Source organism: Pinus tabuliformis, chromosome 6 (assembly GCF_031772625.1).
Source record: "Pinus tabuliformis cultivar Carrire ecotype Pingquan chromosome 6, CPIR1, whole genome shotgun sequence".
In the NCBI taxonomy this organism is placed as follows: domain Eukaryota; kingdom Viridiplantae; phylum Streptophyta; class Pinopsida; order Pinales; family Pinaceae; genus Pinus; species Pinus tabuliformis.
Window position 1 is genome coordinate 1,902,908,432 of NC_142292.1, and position 25,348 is coordinate 1,902,933,779.

A 25,348-nucleotide genomic window follows, 5' to 3' on the forward strand; every position below is an offset into this window, starting at 1 on the left:
AAGTGAGGCCGAGTGTGACTATATATACACTACATCTCATGTCCTTTATGCCGAAATGATCACAAGTAGTTAGGGCGACTTCTTCTAGCAGGTTCTTCCATCGTTGTAGGCCGACTTGAAGAGGATAAGTGACAAGGTCTTGGAGGATACTTTACATACACAAGATTGACCTTTTACAAAGTGTAACATGACTTCATTACATGACAATGACTCTATCATTTTATGATTAGATGACAAATAATTCCTAAAGACTCTCAATGGGAGTCTTGACTCAAAAATAAAATCTCTTGCTCATGAAACCCATGAAGCAAGCAATACAATAAATTTATTTTTCTTCTTTACATCTCTTTACATAAAATCATAATTACATGACATTATGAAGACCGAACCTAGTTACACTTTTCAACAAGGCTTCCTCTAACTCATTGGCTTCTGGATGTAAGAAGCAAATAGGTGTAAGGGTGAAAAATCTCTACAAATTGCATGTAGAGACTGATTTAGCCTTGAGCAACAAGGCAGGATGTGCAGATGTAGGTGAACTTTGGCACAGGCGCATGGGACACTTAGATCATGGGGCGTTGAAGATTCTTCAGTAGATTGCCACAAGGTTACCAGCAAGACATCTTGACAAGGGTGGAGTGTGCAAGGGGTGCACGATTGGCAAGTATGCCAAGTCTTCCTTCCATGGTCAAGATAGCGGAGCCAAAGGTATTTTAGAGGTGGTGCATTCAGATATGTGTTGGCCCTTCTCTTCTCCATCACTGATGAGGCACGAGTATTATGTTACTTTCATTGATGATTTTTCTCGTAAAACTTTGTTTTTATTTTATGAAAAAAAAAAAAAGATGAGGTCTTAGAAAGGTTTATGGAGTTTAAGGCCTTGGTAGAGAAGCAGACCGGGAAGAAAATCAAGGCAGTGAGAAGTGACAATGGTGGAGAATACATCTCCAATGCCTTCAAGGAGTTTTATGCAAACGAAGGTATTAGGAGAGAGTTGATAGCACCTCATAACCCTCAAAAAAATGGGGTGGCTGAGAGAAGAACAAGAGTATTGTTGGAGCAGCTAGAGCTCTGTTGCATGATCAGGATTTGCCTAGGTTCTTGTGGGCAGAAGCATGCAACGCTGTAGTATTTTTGTAGAACAAGATTCCACACAAGGTGCTTGGACAAGTCACACCAAAGGAGGCTTTCACAGACAAGAAGCATGATGTTCCACACTTTCGTACCTTTGGCACAAAGGTCTACTATCATGTGTCCAAAGATAACAAGAAGTTGGATGCCACAACAGAGAAGGGTATCTTTGTGGGGTATAGTGATCCATCTTAGGCATACAAGGTGTATCTTCCAAGACTCAGGAAGACGGTTCTCAAGCGAGATGTGAGATTCCAAGAGGACCAAGCTCTAAGAGTTTCCTTAGAGCGTGAGCAGATTGCAGTACCTGAGGAGGAGCTACTAGCTCCGAAACAGGAGGCACAACCAGCACCTTAGAATCAGCGACAGCCACAGCGAGTGGCAAGAGGGTAGCACAGCAAATTTACACCAGGATGAGGAGGACAAGCCAGGTCGAGAGCAGATATATCAACCAGGGCCACCCACCACAGGTAGGAAGAAGGCCAAGTGGGCCAAGAGGTTGATCCAAGAGGCTCAGGAGCAAGTCAAGGCTCCTAGCACCATGTTTAGGCAGAGTAAATAGCCACAGAGGTACACAGGTTATATGGAACTAATGACTGAGTTGGTGGGCACTAAGCCTTCTTCTTATGAGGAGGCAACTTCTCACCAGGTTTGGAAGGATGCCATGGTGGAGGAGTATTCGTCTGTCATGAAGAATGATGTTTGGGAGGTTGTTCCACGACCTGAGGGGAAATCAATTGTTGGATCCAAATGGGTGTACAAGCTAAAGCATGGAGCAGATGGGAGTGTGGAGAAGTTCAAGGCCAGGTTTGTGGCCAAGGGCTTCTCACATATTGAGGGCATAGACTATGAGGAGACTTTTTCCCCAGTAGCATGATATTCATCTATCAGGACTATTTTGGCACTTATAGCACAAATTGGGTGGAAGATCCACCAAATGGACGTGAAGACAACCTTTCTCAATGGGGTTGTTAAGGAGGAGATCTATATAGAGCAGTTCGAGGGGTTCGAGCAGTTCAATAGAGACACACATGTGTGCAGGCTTAAGAGAGCTCTTTATGGGCTCAAACAGGCTCCAAGAGCATGGTACACTCAGATTGACAACTACCTTCAAGCATTGGGCTTCACTAAGAGTGAGGCGGATCACAACCTATACTACATCATGGTTGGAAGGCTTCCGCTTATTCTAGTTCTCTATGTCGATGACCTTATACTGACCGGAGATGAGAGCCTAATCGAGTATTGCAAGGAGTATTTTGGAAGGGAGTTTGGGATGAAGGATATGTGACTTATGCACTGTTTCCTTGGCTTGGAGGTTTGGAAGGGCGATGGTGAGATCTTCATGTGACAAGGAAAGTACACAGCATAGATTCTTCGAAGATTTCATATGCACGATTGCAAGCCCATGGCCACCCCTCTAGTCACAAATTGTAGGAAAGTGGATATTGACAGGGGAGAGCGAGTGGATCCTACAACATACAAGCATCTCATTGGATCGTTGATGTACTTGGTCAACACACAACTTGATATTTGTTTTGCAGTCAACTAGCTGAGTCAGTTCATGGTTGAACCAACCAAAGTTCATTGGGTCACTGCAAAGTATGTGTTGATACATCTTAGAGGGACAGTAGACTATGGATTGTGGTATAAACAGGTCGATGGAGTGAAGCTTGAGGGCTTCACAGATGCAAATTGGGCAAGGAGATCCACAGACAGGAAAAGTACTTCAGGTGGCATCTTTAGCATTGGGTCAACTGCAGTTTCTTGGTACAGCGGAAGCAGAGTTCAATTGCACTCAGTTCAGCAGAGGTCGAGTACATGGCTACTAGTCAAGCAGCTTGCGAGGCTATTTGGATGAGGAAGTTACTTGTGGGACTTTTCAGACATAGGATGGAGCCTATCGTGATACATTGTGATAATCAGAGTTGCATTAAGCTCTTTGAGAATCTAGTGTTTCATAATCGCTCAAAGCATATCGAGATCTGGTATCACCATCTTAGAGATTGTGTGCACAAGGGAATGGTCAAGCTACTATACATTTCAACAAGGTAGCAGACAGCAGACATCTTGACCAAGGCATTGGCAAGAGGAAGTTTTGTTCGTCACAGAGATAAGTTGGGAGTTCTACAAAATCCCTTCCTCGTTAAAAGGGAGTGTTGAAAAGTAGCGAAGGAATGGATACTTTGATCTGTGCCTTGATTCAAATAATCGATTTGGAGATCTTCTAGTCATGTACGAGTTCTAGTGATGAGGACAAATTCAAGAAGCAATTTGACTAATGCGGAATATGTGGAAGACTGAGTTAATTGTCTTCTAATGTGAGTTAAATTGGGAACTGAGTGAACAAGTGGAGTTATCCTCCTAAATTTTAGGAGGATCTTGTTAACTAAGTGTGTTGACCTTTGTTAACTAGAAAAGCTCCAATTCAACTACTAATTTAGAAAACTCACTAACAATAGCCTAATCGAAAAGCTCATAAGGAGATTGAAGGCACACAATCAATCATAATTCTAGAGCACAAGTTTGTGAGCAAGAGATCTTGTGAGAGGAACAAGCAAGAGGATTTATCTTGTGCGAATTGTTGGAGGAGAATTTCCCTTGGGAAGCATATCAGTATTCTTGCAGAGTTGCTTCAAGCCTAGTTCAAGTTTGAGAGATCAGATTGCATTTTCTATTGAAGCAGGGTTATTTGTAAGAGATTTGTAGTATATTTTTCTTCAATAAAATTCTCAAGCAAGCGAGGGTTTTCCCTATTGAGTTCCCTAGAAAAATTATGTTGTTTTTGTGTGACTTTTATGAAATTATTTATGTTCTATTCCGCTGCTATTTGGTAGAGAAATTTTTTGTCTGTGTGAAAAGAAAAATTATTTTCAAATTGTTCGTAACAGCAGATCAGAATTTCATGGAACTTCTACAGTAACAGGCATAGTGTGGCTACGACAGCCACATTATGGTTGTTACAGACCTTTGTGGGGCCTTTTTTGTTCCATTTCCTGCTGCAAGCCTCAACCATTAAAAGAATTGCATTTTTTTAATATAATTTTTCCTTCCAAAATCATATTGTCATCATGATCCATAAATTCCATGACTCCTAAATCCAACTCTCGAAGGCCTCTTAATGAAGCTTGAGAATATGGTTCTCATGAATTTCCCAATTCTAACACGAGAGTCAAATGCAATTTTTGTCCCACTATGGTATTTGAGGGCATAAACAAATTGAAATACCACCTAGCTAGAATATTATGCAAAGATATGGTAGTTTGTGATCATTGCCCTCCCAAAGTCGGAACCAAAATGCAAGCTAATTTGGATGTCAAACTGTGAAGTGTGAAACTGCAGCAATGGGTGGATCTCAAACACAGACACAAGGACAGCATGTTTCTACAGGTACTAGCTCATCAAATGTTGTAGGAAATGCATCTAATATAATCTCTCATTTCTTCCTTCCTCACACTGGTCAGAAATCTATGTTAGTTTTGTAGCATTGGACAGATGTTCTAGTCTCGAATTTGGTCAGAGAGGCCAAGGAACACAAGATCTTTAGAACCGAAAAAAAGTTCCAAGAGAAAACACCTAGAGATGGCTCAATTAAGTTAATTGATCAATAATTAAATATTTCCTAAGTCTAACTTAGTAAAAGTGATTAATTAACAACAATTAATTGAGAAAGATGAGTCCTCTAGAAACTCACATGGATCGAATTGGAGATGATCTTAGTCGCTGATGTGGATCTAATCTTGGTTGTTGGTCCAACCAACGAGAGATTGTAAGAGAAACTCAATGGGGATGGAGAAAAAACATTTGAGAAGTTGAGTTCCTTGGCAAATCAAGCTATCTAGCTCCAGAGGTCAAGCAAGGAAGAAGAGTTCGAGCGAGAAGTGATGCAGAGACAGAGAGGGAGCAAAGACAATGATTTTGGAGGAGTTTCCAATTCCGGAGAGGCACCAGCAAAGAGGTCGAGTTATTCCACTAGAGGCTGCATAGGAATTACACAGGAAACTTCAATGAGGCAGTTGATTGGGCTGCGCGGGAAGTCAATTCAATTTCCAGAGGCCGTGAAAATTTCCCAAAGGGTCAAAGGATCACTTCCAAAAGCAGCAGGCAAGCAAAATGACTTGATCAGAGGCAGATTCAAGTTCTGTGTGTGAGGGTTTGTGCAAGCACTGCGCAAAGGCCTACACAAGGGTTCTAGGAGAGCCAGTTTCTGAAGCAGGTTGTGTCGGGATTACTCGTGGAAAGAGAAAATTCTCTCTAATAATTTTGGCTAGATCATTTGCTGAGGATAGCCAGTTTGGCATCCAAATTTTACTCAAAAATTTCACTATTTCATAATAATAATAATAAAACCCTCATTTGTTGCACCAGTTTTCCCACATTGGATTTTTCTGGGGACATTTGTCCAAAACTAGCAGTGTCATTTTTATTTTGTGTGTGCTCTATATTTCTCAATTCCAACATTTTATATTCCGCAGCATTTTTATCGTGAAAATTACAGTTGTGATTTTATTTGTTGTTTGTCGTAGCAAATAAATTGCACTTAATATTAATTGGTTAAAAGAATATTTCTAGTTGCTGCAATAAAATTGAAAATTTCACATGGTATCAGATCAATGTTGAAGACATATCAGAGGCTCAAAAGCAAAAGAGGGAATTTGTGCAAGTTCAAGGGGAGTTTTGTAGCACAATTTCCAGGTTTGCGCATAGGTCCAACCATGTAGTGCGAATTGTTGAGCAGAGTTCGATTTTTCAATTGTAGGTGGCAAAAAAAGCTTGAATAGCCCTATAGCAGTTCCAGCAAGCAGTGGTATTGCTGGGAAGCAGTTCCAGTAAGTAAATCAATCAGTTGACTAAGCAGATCTAGGCGCAATTGGTTTGCAGTAGCAGATACGCGTTGGTTAGAAGAGAAATAGCACACACAAAGGGATTTTTCTCAAAGGGTTTCCAAATTCAGTTTTCTAGAGGAAATCCTTGATTTCCAGTTGCAGGGGGCAGTAGCAGCTAGAAAAACTGCACATTCCACGATGGAGTGTGAGTAGCAAAGCAAGCAACCAAGCAGGAAAATGGCCTTAGCAAGACTTCGAGATCAAGATAGGCTAGATGGAGCCTCAAATTATTGTATTTGGAAAGATAGAATGTCTTTCTTGCTAGATGAGCATGGTCTGAAGACGTATGCAGAAATAGTTGCAGTTGTAGCAACAGACCCACAGCAACTAGAGAATTGCAATAAGGAGATGGCCAAGGCAAAGCGGTTGATCCTTGATGATGTTCAATATCATATAGTCTCACACTTAGTGGCCAAGAATACAGCTAAAGAAATATGGGATGTGATTGCTACATTATTCCAAAATTCTTCCAAGAATTGTAAGATGTTCTTGAATCACCAAGATGCATAAGGGTGAAGGAGTCACTCCTTATCTCACCAGGATTCAAAATGTCCGAGATGAGCTTGTCACAGTTGGAGAAGCACCTCAAGAGAGTGAGTTGGTGCATACAACTCTCAATGGTTTCACCCCAGAGTGGACTACCTTCATCCATGGTATCACTAGACGAGATAATCTACCAGGTTAGGATCATTTGTGGGGAGATTTTACGCAGGAGGAGAAAGGACCAAAGGGTGTGAAGGAGGAGGAGAACATAGACCTTGCATCATGTAAGGGGAAGGCAAGAAAGGTCCCAGTTAGGGACAAGGCTCACAAGGAGGAGAACGAAGGATCTCTCAAAGATCAAATGCTTCAGGTGTGGTGAGTTCGATCACTACAGTACTCAAAGTTCCAAGGAGAATAAGGACAAGAAGGAGAAGCAGGAGCAGGCAATAGCTTCGGCGAAGATCGATGATTTGTCTTCTAGGTTGGAGGATGATTTCGCACTCTATGTAGTTATACCTCCACACAGAGAGATGGGAAGACATCGAGCTCTAGTTCCCAAAGTTGCAGATATTTGGGCAAGGTCTAAGGAAGACTGCATTGGACAGGTGTTTTTTCTTGGATCATTACCCTTGCTACAGGGGCCCACAGTTTTCAGTAGCAGTTGGATTAGTGTCAGATGGCGTAGACAAATCTTGAGGGACAATTTCAGAACTAGTTGCAATCAGATGTTGAGGGACACAGAGCAGTTGCAACGCAAACAGTTACTCAGTGGATAGTGCAAGGGCTAGTAGCAGTCAGAGACTTAGGAGATAGATGCAGAGCTAATACAGAGACACAAATGATTCAGTGTTTGTTTATCAGTTGCAATAGTTGCAGCAACAATAGCATGAGATCAGTTGCAGCGCAGAGCATACTTGGCTTCAATACAAATGGTACATTGTAATGTCAGGAGCAGCACAGATGCAGGTTGGTTCAACTCAAAGTGGCAGACGAATCAAAGTTGCACAGTGGCTTGGCGAGCAGTGGTAGATTGTCACAATTGTTAGACATCAGCAGCGTGTATGGAGGATGTTATGAAGACAGAGTGAAAGAACACCTTCCTCGCTAAGAGCGAGTGTTAGTTTTTGTAGCATCGGGCAGGTGTTCTAGTCTCGACTTTGGTCAGAGAAGCTAAGGAACACAAGATCTTCAGGACCCAAAAAAAGTTTCAGGAGAAAACACTTAGAGATGGCTCAATTAAGTTAATTGACCAATAATTAAATATTTCTTAAGTCTAACTTAGGCAAAGTGATTAATTAACAACAATTAATTGAAAAATGTGAGATTTCTCTAGAAACTGATATGAATCGAGTTGGAGATGATCTTAGTCGTTGATGGGGATTTAATCATGGTCGTTGGTCAGCCAACGAGAGATTATAAGAGCAACTCGATGGGGATGGAGAAGAAACACTTAAGGGGTCAAGTTCCTTCGCAGATCGAGCAAGGTAGAAGAGTTTGAGCCAGAATGGACGCAGAAACAGAGAGGGAGAAGAGACAGTGATTCCGGAGGAGTTTCCAGTTCCGAAGAGGCAACAGAAAAGAGGTCGATTTATTCCATTAGAGGTTACGCAAGCAACTTCAATGAGGCAATTCGATCGAACTGAGCAAGAGGTCTATTCAATTTCGAAAGGCCCGGAAAATTTTCCAGAGGGCCGAAGGATCACTTCTAGAAGTGACAGCAGGCAAAATGACTTGATCAGAGGCATATTCAAGTTATGTGTGTGAGGTCTTGTCAGACCAGGCAATAACTCCTCAACCAAAAATTGATTCGTGTTTATTCCTTCAGGTAGGTCTTCATTATATATATGAGGGAGAGACTGTTCACTTCATCTCCCAATGACTGTTCATATTACTTATTTATCTATTTACATTATATTCACCCAATCATGAGGATTAGGTGTCAACATTCCCCCCCTAATCTGAAGGGATGTTGGTGAGTCCAAGCATCATTCTGAATCGTTCAAACTTTTCTCTTCCAAGCGCTTTGGTAAAGATGTCTGCAATTTGCTCATTAGTGGAACAATAACGGAGATGGATTGTTTTGGCCTCAACATGATGTCGAATCAAATGATATTTAGTATTGATGTGCTTCGTTCGATCATGGAACTTTGGGTTCTTGGCCAACTTTATTGCAGAGGTATTGTCAATCATGAGTGGAGTTGATTGTACTTGTTTTACCTGCAAATCTTCAAGAATTTTCCTGAGCCACACAATTTCTTTTGTTGCTTTAGCTGTTGCCACGTATTCTGCTTCTGTTGTGGAATCTGTTGGAACTGATTGTTTGTGTGATCTCCAGGAGACAGCTCCTGATCCAAGACTCATAGCATATCCTGAAGTAGATACCCCAGTTTTTTTGTCTCCATCGAAGTCTGAATCAGAGTATCCAATCAAGCTGAAGTCGTCCACTTGTGTATACTTGATTCCAAAGTCTTGAGTTCCCTTCAAGTACCTTAGAACTCTTTTTGCAGCAAGCCAATGTCCTTCACAAGGCTTTTGCATAAACTTGGAGAGAATTTCAACAGCGAACGAAATGTCTAGTCTAGTAGTAGTTAGGTAGTTGAGACTTCCTACAAGCTGTCTATACTTTGTTGCATCCTCAAATTCTTTTCCTTCAATATATGTGAGCTTTAAGTTTTGTTCCATTGGAGTAGTAAGAGGATTGCATTATGTCATGCCAAACCTGTTCAACAGATCTCCAATGTATTTCCTTTGAGAAAGAAATATGGACTTCGGATGTTGGGTTACTTCAATGCCAAGATAGTAATGAACATAGCCCAAATCAATCATTTCAAAACTTTTCCCTAATTCCTTCTTTATGATTGCAATGTAGCTTTCATTGTTCCCTGTCATCAAAAGATCATCTACACATACCACAAGATATACAACTGTTTTGCCAACTTTCTTGACAAATAAAGTTACATCATCAAGATCATAATGTTTGAAATTGAGTTTCAGAAGATGCTCAGTTAGTTTTTCATACCAGGCTCGCAGTGCTTGTTTGAGGCCATACAAGGACTTCACAAGTTTGTATACTTCATGTTCATGTCCTTTCACAGCAAATCCTTCAGGCTGAGACATAAAAACATTCTCTTATAGATCTCCATTTAAGAAAGCAGTTTTTACATCCATTTGATGGACTTTCCAACCGTTCTGAGCTGCTAGTGCAAAGAGTGTCTGGATGGTAGCCCATTTTGTTGTGGGGGCAAAAGACTCCTCATAATCGACCCCTTCCTTATGTGCAAAACCTTTTGCCACAAGCCTAGCTTTGTGCTTGTCAAGTGAGCCATCAGCTTTATACTTGTTCTTGTAGACCCACTTGCAGCCAATTGGTTTGGTTCCTAATGGAGGATCAACCAGCTTCCAAGTGTCGTTCTTTATGAGGGCATCATACTCCTTTTGCATCGCTTCTTTCCATTCATCATGAGAAGCAGCTTCTTTGAATGAAGTTGGTTCAAAATCTATAGACAAGTTCAATTCACAATCATAAGAAACATCCATATCAATAGGTGAATTAGAGTCATCCACATCACCTCCATTTTGCCAGTTTGAATTTCTAGTTCCTGTCTTTCCAACCTCATCAGGATGAACACTTTCAAGTGTCTTTGTCAGCCACTTTGGGGGACCTTTCTCAGATGGTCCAGGTTGCTCTGTTGATTGAGTTGGGACTGAATCAAGATTGAGTCTCCCAATTCTATCAATCACATCACTTAAAGCATCATCTGTTGTTGGAGTTTCATGTGGGGGAGAGTGTTCCTCAGAAGAAGATTCCACATGTTGATCTAGTATAGGAATCCCCCCTTCAAGATGTGGAATCTGATTATCAAATTCTTGAAATGATTTTGCTTTTGGGAATCTATCCAAGCGATCAAGTTGTCGCTCGACAACATTGTCAGTTTTGGATGATTCAAGAAAAATTACATCTCTAGATACAACAAACTTTTTATTTACTTCATCATAGAGACGATATGCTTTGGAGGTGTTTGAATACCCCAGGAAGATACATTTACAACTTCTAGCACCAAGTTTGTTTCTATGTACCTTTGGTATCAAGGCATAACAGGTGGAACCAAAGACCCTGAGATGCTTACCGAAGGAACATGTCCATACCACATTTCATAAGGAGTCTTGTTTCTAATAGCATTAGATGGACATCTATTCTTTATATATGCAGCACATAGAACAGCATCAGCCCAAAACATTATCGTTACGTTTTTGAAGTAGAGCATGGATCGTACCATATTTAAGATTGTCCTATTCATTCTTTCAGCTACACCATTCTGTTGGGGAGTATAAGGCACAGTTGTTTGATGTTTGATCCCATGTTGGCGAAGATAGTTTGAAAATTCATTTGATGTGTATTCTTTTCCATTATCAGTGTGAATAGACCCAATATGAGATTCTGCATCATTTTCAATCCATTTATGAAAATTCTTGAATGTTTGAAAAGCATCAGATTTGTTCTTCAATAAATAAACCCAACACATTCTGGTGTAGTCATCAATAAATGTCATCATATATTTATTTCCATTTGCAGAAGGAACAAGCATTGAACCACATAAATCTGAATGAATGAGTTTAAGTTTTCTAAGTGCTCTTGAATGTGAATCATGAAAAGATTGTTTGCTATGCTTTCCTAGGATGCAAGCATCACATTGCTTAAGTTTCCTAGGAATTGTAGGCAAACCAGCAACACCATTTTTCTTTAACAAGCGGAGACTGTCATAGTTCAAATGTCCAAATCTAGCATGCCATAATAAACTTGATGGAAGTGTACCTTCTTCATGATGAGAATTGTATGAGAAATGTTGTGCACGAGCAGAGGTTCCTTGCAGCTTGAGAAGCATTTCTTCTTCTATTCCCCTCATGACAAGTGAGTGGTCAGATGCTTTTCTCACCTCAAGCTTGCCATCAAACATATGAATGGAGTGACCTTGCTGGCGATGTGAACCAAGGACAGCAAGTTTCTCTTGAGCTGTGGGAGATATAGAACATGATGCAGATTGTGCCAAGCCCTGATGGCTTGATTTTTGATTGGTCTGCAAATTATACTGCTCCATCAACATTGTCAGTAAATTCTTCAAAAAAATCTTTTCTATGAGTCACGTGGCAGGTTGCTCCTGAATCAAGCAACCAATCATTTTTCCAAGAAGCAAGTGAAGCATTAAATAAATCTTCATTTACTCCAATATTACGTTGTGCCACAACATAGTGAGCGGATTCAGGTGCTTTACCTTTGTCTGTATCATCAGTTTTACCTTTCTGTTGGTTTCTTTTCTGCTCAATTTTGTCCCATGGCAGCTTGCATGTAGAGGCATCATGTGATCCATTTCTTTTGCAGCGAATGCAGTGCAAATCTACCTTTTCTCCTTGAGAATGTCTGCCCCCCTGCCTCTAAAATATCTTCCTCTTCCTCTTCAACCACCTCTTCCTCTTGAAGAATCATGAGTAGGATGCTTTTCTTTATGAGCAAGGCACACAGCCTCTTCAGAAGATTCAAGGGTTGTCTTCTTTCCAAAAGCTTTCTCTCTTTCAGCAAACTTTTTCACAAGAGAGTCAAAGGTGATATCTTTGAGATTTCCATTTGCTTGCAATGACTCAAGATAATTGAAGTAGGATAAAGTGCCTTGAGAAAAGAGATAAGAGGAATATCCAATTCAACCTTAGTGGATTTGATATCATGCATTATAGACTTGACTTCAGATGCAAGAGCAAGAGGATCATTATTTTGCAATTCAAGAGTGAAGAGTTTAATCATGAGTTGAACAACTTCAAGTGCAGAATGTGAGTCATAGAGTTCTTTCAGCTTTTGTAAGGCTTCAAAGGCAGTTGAAAATGACAAAATATGGCGACTCACCTCTTCATTTACTGATGTTGCGATTAATGCATAAGCTTTGTTGTTCTTGTTTTCCCAAATGACGAGCTCTTTGTCTGAGGTAGGTTGTACTAGTTCATTGTCTCTGTCTCCGACACACACTCCTTTCCACAACTCATTGAAAATGAGGGTGTGTTGTATCATTCGGGACCATTCAAGATAGTTCTCCTTGCCAGTGAGAACTATTCCCGCCATGGATATGATTGAATGCATTCTGTAAAAAATTAGTTCTGCTGATAGAAAAATACTTCTGCCAATATACAGTAAAATTGTACTTCTGGTGGTAATTTTTTTTTAAATTACAATTCAAAAAGGCATTCTCTCCATATAGGGCTTTGTATTGTCTTTGTCTTTAATGAAAATATAAAACATAGATCAACTATGCATTCTCAAAAGATTTCAAATCTCTTCCTCATCATTTTTTTCGCAACGTTCTTGAATTGTTTTACATGAAAAGGCAACAAAGCTATCTGAATTTGGTCTTCACCAATCTAATCTCAACGTATATACCATAAAACTTCAATACAATTCCATGTGTTAAACAGCGTTAAGAGTACATTCAACAGCGTTCAAAGTACATTCAACGCGTGGCTATTAACACATTTTACATGCCAAAAGGTCTTCAGTGTATATACCAAAAACTTTCAAAGTATATGCCAATGTTATGTGAAAAAAACTTCAACGTGTATGCCAAAAAAACTTCAACATATATACCATCATTCACGCAGCAGACTCAGGCGCCTTTTCCATGTCAGGCTAGTGTTAAAAGCTTTCTGATACCTCGGTTTCTTGCAATAATCGGTGTGGAGTCTCACTTGAGTGTGAGCGGCTTCATTTATGAGCTATTGAGCAATAATCGTGACTGCATAGCTAGAGGAACAACATAATTTGTTTGGAGGGAGAGCATTCTATTCCCATATCATACATTATGGAGTACATTAGTCCAGAGGGGCTACGTCTGGATGGGCGTCGACCACTGGAAATGCAACAGTTACATGCACAGCTGGGAGTTGTTAACAAAGCCGATGGCTCTGCTATCTTTGAGATGGGGAACACAAAAGTTATCGCAGTTGTATACGGACCTCATGAGGTTCAGAGCAAGAATGAAATTCAACTCTTCAAAACACTAAGCACGTTAAATTCTTGAATTCTTTTCCATGATTAACAGAATAGATCCAAAGAATTCCTCAAACAAACAGCCGTGTTCATTGACAATACGAAAAAGGTTTTTTTTTGGATTGGAGCAGCATCAACGCATAGTAACGAGCAATGTTGTAATGAGCAGCATCAACGCATACCAATGTCAGACCAGCGTACAGCACACAACAGTGACAGTGGAGGGGACAGAGAGCAGTAGGCAGTGGACAGAGAGCAGTAGGCAGAGGACAAAGAGCAGTAGGCAGATGGGAGTTACAACTATTTTGGGAGCTGGCTCTGATACCATGTCAAACCAGGCAGTAACTCCTCAACCAAAAATTGATTCGTGTTTATTCCTTCAGGTAGGTCTTCATTATATACATGAGGGAGAGACTGTTCACTTCATCTCCCGATGACTGTTCATATTACTTATTTATCTATTTACATTATATTCACCCAATCATGAGGATTCGATGTCAACAGGTCTGCACAAGCACTACATGGAGGCCTGGGCAAGCACTGCACAGAGGCCTACACAAGCAGGTTCTTGGAGGGCCAATTTCTGAAGCAAGATGTGTCGAGATAGCTCCTCGAGAGAGAGAATATTCTTTCTTATAATTTTGGCCAAATTATTTGCTGATAGACAGTTTGGCTTCCAAATTGTACTCAAAAATTTCACTGTTGCATAATAATAATAAAACCCTCATCTGCTGCACTAGTTTTCCCACATTGGGTTTTTCCGAGGACATTTGTCCAAAAATTACAGTGTCATTTTTATTGTGTCTGCGCTCTATATTTCTCAGTTTCAACATTTTATTAACTGCAACATTTTTATGGTGAAAATTGCAGTTCTGATTTTATCCGTTATTTATAATAGCAAATAATCTGCACTTAATATTAATCAGTTAGAAGAATAACTTCTAGTTGCTGCAATAGAATTGAAAATTTCACAATCTAAGCCAAACTTGGAAAGTTTTAATGAAAAAAAGGAGGCAAATATGGCAATGAGCAAAAAGAGTACTATCTTATATCGGCCCTCTCCACTGCCTCTCCTCCGAACACTTCGGGAAATTGGTTGATTGATAGTGGTGCCTCAAGGCACTTTACCGAATACAAGCCCTCTCTAATCTGATAGAAAAGGAAACAAACTTTGAGATCATCCTTGGAGATGACGCCGCCTATCCCGTGAAGGGAGTAAGGAATGTTACCCTTCAATTGAATCAAGGTAACACTATTCATTTGCAAGAAGTACTATATGTAACCAATCTCAAGAAGAACTTTGTGCCCATTTTGGTAATGGAAGACAAAGGATTCAAGGTGGCTTTTATCGATGGAAAGGTACGTGTTTGGGAAAAAAAATTAAAGATGCTTTTACTCTTGGATTTAGGGTTGACACTTTATATCAACTTGGAGGAAGTCCATTGGGAGCCATGTCTTGCGACACATCTCTACAATCTGAACTATGGCAATGGAGGTTCGCCCATCTTCATTACAAGGCCCTACCCGCTGTGAGACAGATGGTGACAAGTATGCCCAAGTTCAAAGTAGAGCATGAAGGTGTATGTCCGGGATGTGCCGAAGCAAAACTTACAAGGGGACCATTCCCCTCAAGTAATAGCAAGACCATAGACATATTGCAATTGATCCACTGTGACATATCTGATATGATGCCTGTAAACTCTTTGGAAGGATACTTATATTATCTCACCTTTACAGATGATTATTCTTGCAAGACCTGGATCTACTTCTTGAAAAAGAAGGATGAAGTGTTCACCTGGTTCCAACACTTCAAAGCCTTGATCGAAAATCAATTCGAGAAGAAAAACAAGATATTGAGGACTAATAATGGGACTGAGTACGAATCCAATGAATTCCAAGATTATTGCACAGAAGTTAGCATTAAGAGGGAGACTACAACGCCATACACTCCTGAGCATAATGATGTGGCTGAAAGGAAGAATCGCTCTATTGTAGAAGTTGTTCGTGCCATGCTTCATGATCAAGGCCTTCCGAAATTTCTATGGGCTGAAGCTGCAAATACCACTGTGTATGTTCAAAATTGATGCCCTCATCAAGAATTGGACTCCAAGACACTCGAAGAAATGTTCACCAATAAGAAACCAGATGTCTCTCATTTTAGAATTTTTGGAAGTCACGTATATTTTCATGTGCCGAAAGAGAAAAGAAGCAAATTGGGTGCATCTGGGAAGAAAGGAACCTTTGTGGGCTATAGTGAAAATTCCAAGGGATATAGAATTTATATGGCTGGTCAAAAGGAAGTTGAGATAAGTCATGATGTCACCTTTGACAAAGATATGGCCCTCAAGAAGATCAACAACCTTCATGTCCTAAGATAAGATAAGATAAGATAATTATATTTATGTCCAACTAATGAACACAAAGTAGGTCAAAGGGACCGTTGAGTACACTGATGTATATACAAAGCAGGAGAACCAAACGATCTCCTATAAAAGATACAATGCATGAAGTAAATCAACATCTGGCCCTAACGAAGAAGATCCAAGAGCTAATAGGTCTGGGGATCAAACCCATCTCTCCTAACATCTAAGGCTGAATGAATAACACTAAAGAAACTCAACAAAGTCTGTTGGCCCGATGAAGAGTCGATGGCAAGCGCAAAATGTCCACTAAATCGTATCCTTGGGGGGTTCACACGCTGTTGAATGCTGGAGGACCTAGTCTGTCTCCCAGGAACGAATGTGAAACAAAACTGTTGTTGAGATCTTGTGTGGCAGGGTGAGGTCCCACGAAACCTCACTGATCTGGAGTCTGAATACGTACTGGTATTAATCGATCTCTTGGTGCCCTTGAAAATCAAGGTGAAAGAGAAGCTGACACCAGAAATCAAGGTGAAAAAGAGGACGAAACAATGCCTTATGTTGATGAACCTATGTATCTTATAGATCCTCCTCCACAAGAGCCTTCCTCCTCCAAGAGGAGACCCTCATGGCTTAAGGAGACTCGAAGATGCCGAGAGACATATTGCACTAAGAGGGACTTTCCGTGAAAGCCGAAAGTCGAACAGGTATCAAGGATACTTGATCGTCATGAGCACTATCATTCAAAATGAGCCTTCATCATTCGAAGAAGTTGTGAAGCAACAAGTATGAAAGGATGCTATGAATGAAGAGTACAAGTCAATTATGAAGAATGATGTCTGGGATGTGGTCCCTAAACCCCAAGACAAATCGGTTGTCACCTCCAAGTGGCTCTTCAAAATCAAGCATGGAGTTGATGGTAGTGCAGAAAAGTTCAAGGCTCGCTTTGTTGCTCGAGGCTTCTCTCAAAAGGAAGGTGTAGATTACGATAAGATATTTGCACTTGTTGCCCAATACACCACCATCCGCTTATCATAGCCCTTGCTACCTCGCAAGGATGGAACCTACATCAAATGGATGTCAAGACCACTTTCTTGCATGGTTCAATCAAAGAGGAAGCCTGTGTAGAACAACCCGAGGGGTTTGAGGTTCATGACCAAGAATCTCATGTATGCAGATTGAAAAAAGCTCTCTATGGATTGAAGCAAGCACCCCAAGCTTGGTATGAGAGGATCGATAGCTATCTGATGAAGTTGGGATTCACTAGAAGTGAAGTCAATCTGAACCTTTACTTTAAGGTTGAAAATGATAAACCCCTCATTCTAGTACTTTATGTGGACAACCTCTTTCTGATAGGTGCAGACCCTCTCATTCACAAATGTAAGAGGGAGTTGGCTTCTGAATTTGAGATGAAGGACCTAGGACCGATACACTATTTCCTAAGGTTGGAGGTCTGGCAAAAGCCAAGCAAAATTTTCCTCTCTCAAGGAAAATATGTTGTGGAGTTATGTTGTAGTGTTGCTGGACCTGAATTGGGAAATGCTTCTGAGTATCGTCAACACATAAGAGCATTGATGTTCTTGGTGAACTCTCGTCCAGACATATGTTTTGCAGTTAACACATTGAGCCAATACATGGTTGAGCCTCATCATATACATTGGATTGTTGCCAAGAATCTTCTGAGATATCTTCGGGGCACAATCACTCATGGACTGAGATACATTGCCAAAAATGTCAAGCTGCATGGTTACTTTGATGTTGATTGGGCTGGCAATGTGGTGGTCGCAAGAGCACTTCTGGATGTTGTTTTTCTTTGGGTTTTGCTTCGATATCCTGGATGAGAAGGAAGCAGAAATCGATTGCCTTGAGCACCGCCAAGGCCTAATACATAGCTGCTAGTAGGGCCTCTTGTCCAGCTGTCTGGTTGAGGAAGCTCTTCAGTGAGTTGTTTGGACATGTGTTGGATACCATCGTGATCCTCTACGACAACCAGAGTGGGATCCGATTATCAGAGAATCCAGTGTTTCATGATCGCTCCAAGCATATAGATATCAGGTACCACTTTATCTAGGACATGGTACAACAAGGAGCAATAAGGCTCCATCACATTGGGACTGATAAGCAGGTCATCGATATTCTAACGAAGCCACTGGGGAAGGTCAAGTTCTTGGCCTTCCGAGAACGCCTTGGAGTCGTGGAGAGAACCTCTTATGAGGGTCCTGTATGAGATGGACATTGAGCTCTGGAGCTCCAGGGGGCTGGGGTACTTCTTGGAGCTTTGAGCAACCATAGGGTGAGTGGTCCAGCCTTCCCCTAGTGGTTTGTTGTGTACAAGGTGAGTGGTTTAGCCTTCCCTTGTGATACCCCTTGGTGACATGTAAGCAAGATGAGTGGTTCATCCTTCTCCTGCTGAGACATCCTACCCATGTAGTTTGGGACTCATGGAAACTACCTCTCATCTGGCTAATGAGTAGGGAAATGAGGATATGGACCATAGTACTACTGATTGACGCATTGTGTATTACTGTACTCCCTATGCTAGGATGACCGATATTGATCTGGGATCAATGGGAACTAACTTCGGGTCAGTAAGAGTGGTATGAGACACTCTCTTTTGATTGGAACTAACTTCAGGTCTTTAAGAGTGGTATGAGACACTCTCATGTGTTTGGGACTGACTTCGGGTCAATACAGAAGGGTATGATACATTCTCGATCACTTCTTCTTCTTCATAGTTCAGCAAAGCAGAGCAGAGCAATGCAAAGCAGTGCATTGATGGCAAAGATAGTACAGATTGTCAGATGAATTAATAGATGGAGTTCCCCCTAGTTGAGAGGGAGTGTTAAAATTGGAAACTAGGGCCAAACTCCACATGGGTCATCTTATTTATGACAGCTGATATTTTTCTTGGATTCCTCTCTCCAAGAGGTGTAGGATTGATCTAAATATCATCCGATTCCGACATGTACAAATGAGGTTATGAATTTATTTTGATTATGGACAAATTGTCAAGGTCGTCCAGCAAACTTATGTAGACTCAAAAGTCCAACAATCATGTATATTCATCCTCAACATTTGTTATAAATACATGATGCCTTAGCCTCATTTGGACACACTCATCTTCACACATATCTCTCTCTCCTCATTGATTGGGCAACATCTTTCTCCACACGTGCGAAGGAAAGAAGGGCAATTTTCTATTTTGGGCGTTGACTTCTTTGGTCAGGTCTCTTTTGTTGCTATTATAAATTATCAGATTTGCAAATTGTACTATCTCTCTTTATTGAACTATTGAAGACTATAAGAAGAATTGATCAAGGGTTTCCCCACATTGGGGTTTGTCCCTAAGTCCATTGATGCATCTTCACATGTAAAGGATGCAAATCAGATTTTTTTCAATGTTGTCAAAGGTTGTGGAGGAAGTTTGGGTAAAAAATGTTGTCAAAGTAATCACAAACAATGTTACAAATTATGTGGTAGTTGGAAGAATGCCAACCAAAAAATATCTTACCATTTTTTGGAGCATATGTGCTCCCCATTTCATAGACCTAATTTTGGAGGACATCAAGAAGTTCTTAAATGTTGCAAAGTGCAAACAAATAACCAAGTACATTTATAACCATGCTTTGGTGTTGAGTCTTATGAGAGAATTCACAAGGGGTGAGCTCAATGGGCTTGTTGTCACACAGTTTGCCACTAATTTCCTCTCCCTCCAAAGCCTTTTGAATGAGTGCCAAGCTTTAAGACAGATGTTTTGTAGCCAACAATGGCTAGTTTGGAAAGATAGCACAACACCAAATGCCTTGGTTGTGAAGGTGTCTCTCTTCAAAGAGGACTAGTGAGAAAAAATTACTGAGATTGTTAGCTTAACCGAGCCCCTTGTGAAAGTCTTGAGGATCATGGATAGAGAGGACCCTCCAATGGGATACATTTATGAGGGCATGGACAAGGCCAAAGAGGCCATCGAGGTTTCTTATAGGGGAGATTCATCTAAATATCTCCCTATATGGAAAATTATTGATTTCGGGTGGGACCGACAGCAACATTCAACATTGCATGTAGTGGAAACATATCTAAATCCAAGCATATTCTATGATGAGAGGTCTAATATTCAAAAAGATCCTAAGGTGATGAAGGGTACCATAATATGCATTGAGAGGATGTTCTCAAGCCAAGAAATTCAAGACAAAAGCAATTTGCAACGAGACATGTACAAGGAAGCATTTGGCAAGGACAAGAAAATGCCATGCAAGATTCCATTTTTAAATTCTATAAATTCTTTAAGTTTGGCATTGCAATTTGCAACACTCCAAATCTTTTTTGTTTTTTACAACCAATTGGTGGATAGATTATGGCACAGAGGCACCAGAATTGCAAGAATTTACAATCAGAGTTCTATGCCAACCTTGCAACTCTTCAATATGTGAGCACAAATGGTCGATGTTTGAGCACATCCATAGCAAAAAGTGTAATAGGTTAGAGCATGAGCGATTGCAAAAGATGGTCTACATGTATTACAATCTTTGGTTGTTCACTAAACAAATGCGTCCAAAGGATTCAGATCCAATTGTATTAGATGACATTGATATAGATTTCGAATGGATTGTGGAGGAGTTGCCTACTGATTTGAGTTGGCTTGATGAAGAGACACATGATCACCCTGGTCTACAATTTTCTCAAATGGAAACTCCAAAAACACCTACATCACAGTCGTTTCAGCCCACTGATGTTGAAACTAACTCCTTGAGGGCTTATTCTAAGTGTCCTCGTGTTGATGCATGAGACATGACATTTCACATGGAGACACAGTGTATTTTTGGTTTTCTAATTATGTTATGATTCATGGAGAACTTGCAAGTTGCTACCATATGTGATTTTGTTTGTGAAATAAATTTTCAGTCTACTTTTAAAAAATGTGAATACAAATATCAATTGTGTTCTATTATATCATATTTTGTGAGACGCTGTTATGAATTCTTGTGTAAACCATGGTTTTATAACTTGTATGTGTTGGAAATGCCATTGATTTATCTTTTATGCAAAAAAAAGAGATATTTTTTTAGTTTTTTGCTATTTGTCAAATTTTTTCCTAAGCTACCAGATCCAGCACAAGGGGGTCCAAGATCCACGGATCTGATCCAGATCTGGATCTGCTTGGAACCGTGCAGGAAACGGCCACATGGCAGATCACGATTTGCTAGAAACGGATCATGCATGGTGGAAACGGATCCTGTGTTGAGGAAACGAATCCTGCAAAAGGGAAACAGATCACACAAGGAAATCTGACCCTGCCACGAAATTCAACCTAATTGCAATGCAATTTTTAGATTTTAGGTTTCATTTGGTGGTTAATACGATGAAGTGGTCTCTGATTGCAATGCAACTTACTATTATCATTTATGATATTATCTTTTTCGTATGAGGGAGGATGCATCATTTCAGTGTTCCAGTCTTCATATTTATAATATATCTAATGATTTCAGTTCTAAATGTTGTGATTGGATTTGACTTTTGAACCCTAAAAGTGCTTCTTCTTCTTTTTTAAATATAAAAAATATTATTATATTTTTTTGTACTTCACGTATCCTTGTCGTATCCGGATTCTTCATTTTCAAAAATCTAGCAGATCCGAATCCAAATCCAGATTCCGATCCATATCTGAATCTGTATCAGAATCCTGGTAACTTTGATTTTTTGCAAGTTTCTTCCCATGTCTTCTCGAGTCAATGAGTGATATGCAAACCAAGTATTTGCCGAGCATAAGTCGTGCAACAATGAAGCAGAGTTGTAGACAATAGCCTTCAAGATAGAGACTTCAACGGCAGTCTAGTAGGAAATAGCCTCTACAGAGGAGGAAGCACATCCTAGATGAATATATAGGTAAAGAGCTTAAGTCATAGATTCCAGGTACTAGTAATACTTGTAGTTGCAATACTAACTATTGTCGAACAATTGACTTTTATTGGAAAATAAAGACGGTCGTGGGCAAAGTATTAATGGAAAAACATGAGGCAAATCACGAAATTTTACACCAACTGGATACAATGCAACTTCAGGTGCAACTTCAGATTAAGGAAGTTGATCATAAGGCCTCGGTTCTTGCTGAACAGCTTGCAGATTTGGAATTTGTGGAACCTGAGACCACATAGGGGAGGTACCTGTTGATGTTGACACTCCGCACTCTGCTTAATCTCCAATATGGATGGGCTTTAAGCATCTTTCCTTTTGATTTCCCCGAGTAGGATTCTGGCTGTTACCTCTCAGTGTAGCATTAGATATCAGGATAATTTCACTTCCATTTATAGTGTTTTTTGTGAAATTTTGGGAATGATGGCATTTCACAGATACTCTGGAGAGAAGCTTTACTATTATTCTGCTAGTCCGGTTTCCTTAGTGGCAGACTAGCAGCTATAGTTTCCTTCCCGATTAATACACATTGCAAACTAGCTTTAAACAATAGTATAATAAAATTTCTTTGAAGATGGCATAAAGTACAGACACAATAAGGACAAATAAAGGTTCTGAAATGTACTATATTATTTGCCATAAATTGTAAGTATTAGTAATATTCATGTCTTAAAAGCTTTTGAAACACTTATTATTCCCCTACAATAAAATATGTGAAAAATAAAATGAATTGTTCGTACCTTGCCACCACTTCCACCAACACTTTGAATTTTGTCATTAAAGCCAACTCCATCCACTTCACCTTCAAGATCTCCAATGACAACTCCAAAGCTTGCTGATTTGCATAGAAACATTAACATAAGCAAAGCGTGAGCCTTTGTGAAAGAACCATCAAAGGAAAGAGCAATGCAAACGAAACTTCTCTAATTAATAAAATGCACAGAGCTTACTGTACAGGATATCGATATTACATTTTGCCTTTTTGTGTGTTCAGTGACAGTACGACATTTTAGCTTTAAATGTGGAATTTTACTAATTATATGTTGAAGATTTTAAACACGGTGCAAGTCATCTTACCAGTGACACCTTATCTGCTTATGTGAAAATAGAGAAAATTAGATTTATGAAAAATATATTTAAAATGTTTTAATTGAAGACACTAATAATATTAAAATTAAAATTAATGAGCATGGTGATGATAATATAAGTTAACTTTATTAACATCCAACACATAATAATTTTATTAATTTTGATTAGAACAGATACCTAACATAGGGTAGCAGGTGCAGGGATCATTTTTCTATCTCGAAGGAAAACTGGTAATAACCTTTGCATGGGGACTAGGCACATCCACAAACAATCGAGCTAAACCCTATGTCCTTCTTCAAAGTCTCTCGCAATTGAAATCAATATAAAATTCAATCAAGCTGAACCCTATGTCCTTCTTCAAAGTCTCTCTCGCAATTGAAATCAATATAAGATTGTTGATTGTTATAGGAGATTCAAACGTCATTACCAAAACAATGTTTATAATCTTAAACTGTCTGACAATAAGTTTGGTCAGATTAGTATGGATCAAATCGCATGCCACATCCCCTCAAACTTTATGAAGACATGTATTACCAATTCAAAGTTCAAGTTTAAGTGTGGTGATGGTGTACGAAAGGACGATCTCCCCCGTCTCCCTCGCATGGTGGAAATAAACATTGGTCTTTTGAACTCCCCACTTCCATATTTTGCTTGCAAGATGGGATAATGAGGAAGAAAGGAATTCACAGCAGGTTTGGGAAGGTCTCCCTCCCTGCCTGTGGATGGTGAAACCTTACCCGAAGAGCTCGTATTTGATCACCTGTTGGGTTTTAGCCTCTAGATTTCATTTCAATAATCAGGGTCTGTCATATATGGGTATGTAATTGGGTTTTTACTTCTGGGAATTTGTCCATTTCAATGTCGTGTTTCTTTCTGGTTTATGTCCTTGGCTCTTCTCTCTACAGGTTTTTGTTTAGCCTGCGAAATCCAAAGGGTCTGGGAAAGGGCTTTCTGAATTCAATGTTGTGTTTCTTTCTGGTTTATGTTCTTGGCTTTTCTCTCTGCAAGTTTTTGTTTAGCATGCAAAATCCAAAGGGTCTGGGAAAGGGCTCTCTGAACTTTAGGTTTGGGAAGAGGGATTCTTTCGAATTCTGTGTTTTGGAAGCTATATTGATGATTTTGAGGAGTGGCTGGCTATGTGAAGAAGAATGAACTCTTCCAGGTTAAAATTTCTTTACTTTGACTGTCACATATATTTATGTTCTGGGTTTCAAAAGCATTGACGTCAAAGTTTCAAGAGCATGGATGATGGACGTCAAAGAATCTCAAGCAAGAAAATCATAGGGCACTTCATCAACATGAGCAATAGATCTTCCATCTTCTCAATAACTTCCATGGTGCATGAGAAAGAGCACATCTGTACCTCCCAAAATGGAAAAGTAACAGGGATCTTGGTTCGGTGGAAACAAAAAAAATCAATACATTGGAAGCAGAATGGCGGAAACAAAAAATCAATACATAGGAAGCAGATTGCAATATGTGACGAAATATTGTTGTAAATCACCAAGACATGCACTCCACAGCCTAAAACCAAAAAATGTCTATTAATTCAGTCCATGCAGAGCTCAAGGAAGAAGACACTATGCACTAGCTAAAGAATGATATGGCATGAGTGAGGAAATATGGTTGTAAACCAAAAGTTGTTTATTAATCAGTCCATGCAGAGTTCACTGTGCATTAGCTGAAGGATGATATAGATGCTGCACAGAAAATGGCTCCTCCATCCAATATCCGTCCAATATAGGTAAGAAGCAAATGGTAAAGAAGAAATGATAGGTTATCACATTTCCTGTTAATTTTATGTCTTCTAAAATAACTGGAATATCAACTGTTTTTGTTGAGCTGTATACCAATATCAATAGCAACAACAGCTCAGATGTAGTAACAAAATATTTTAGAAAAATGTTACTGTTTTGTAAAGTTGTACATTTATAATTAGTTTATAATTAGTTTAGATCCATCTTAACTCTAGATTTATAATTAGTTGTATAACTATAATTAGTTTATAATTAGTTTAGATCCATCTTAACTCTAGATTTATAATTAGTTTAGATCTATCTGAACTCTGGATCTATCAAATGATGAGAGGATCAAATCTCTTTTGATTTTGAAAAAAGTTTGTATCTAAACTTTAAAGCGATTTAATCCTTCTCAGTCTTTGGTAGATCCAAACTTAAGATGATTTTATAGTAGATCCAATCCAAACTTAAGATGATTTTATAGTAGATCCAAACTTATAATGAATCTAGGCTGGTTTAATTTTTTTATTTTTTTATTTTTATAATGACTCGGTCAAAATGTTTTATTGACAACTATAATTGTTAATTTATTTATTTTATTTTTCTTTTGTTTTATTTTAATTTAATCTAGTCAAAATATTTACAGGACATTGCATGATATCTCTACCAGAACTAGAGAGCACCTCTCAAGGCAGAGGGCCTCTCAAGGCAAAGACATTTAAGATGTAA

At 39.5% G+C, this 25,348-nt stretch overlaps 1 protein-coding gene across 4 annotated transcripts in view; it reads right to left on the minus strand.

Moving 5' to 3' along the window:
* The window catches only part of LOC149266796 (uncharacterized), a 51,074-nt gene that overhangs the window by 23,096 nt on the left and 2,630 nt on the right, over positions 1-25,348 (minus strand). For all 4 annotated transcript variants that reach the window (XM_089430924.1, XM_089430927.1, XM_089430921.1 and 1 more), the window contains one exon: positions 22,532-22,626. In XM_089430924.1, the coding sequence (XP_089287050.1) occupies positions 22,532-22,626 (95 nt within the window). The remainder of the gene's footprint in view (positions 1-22,531; positions 22,627-25,348) is intronic.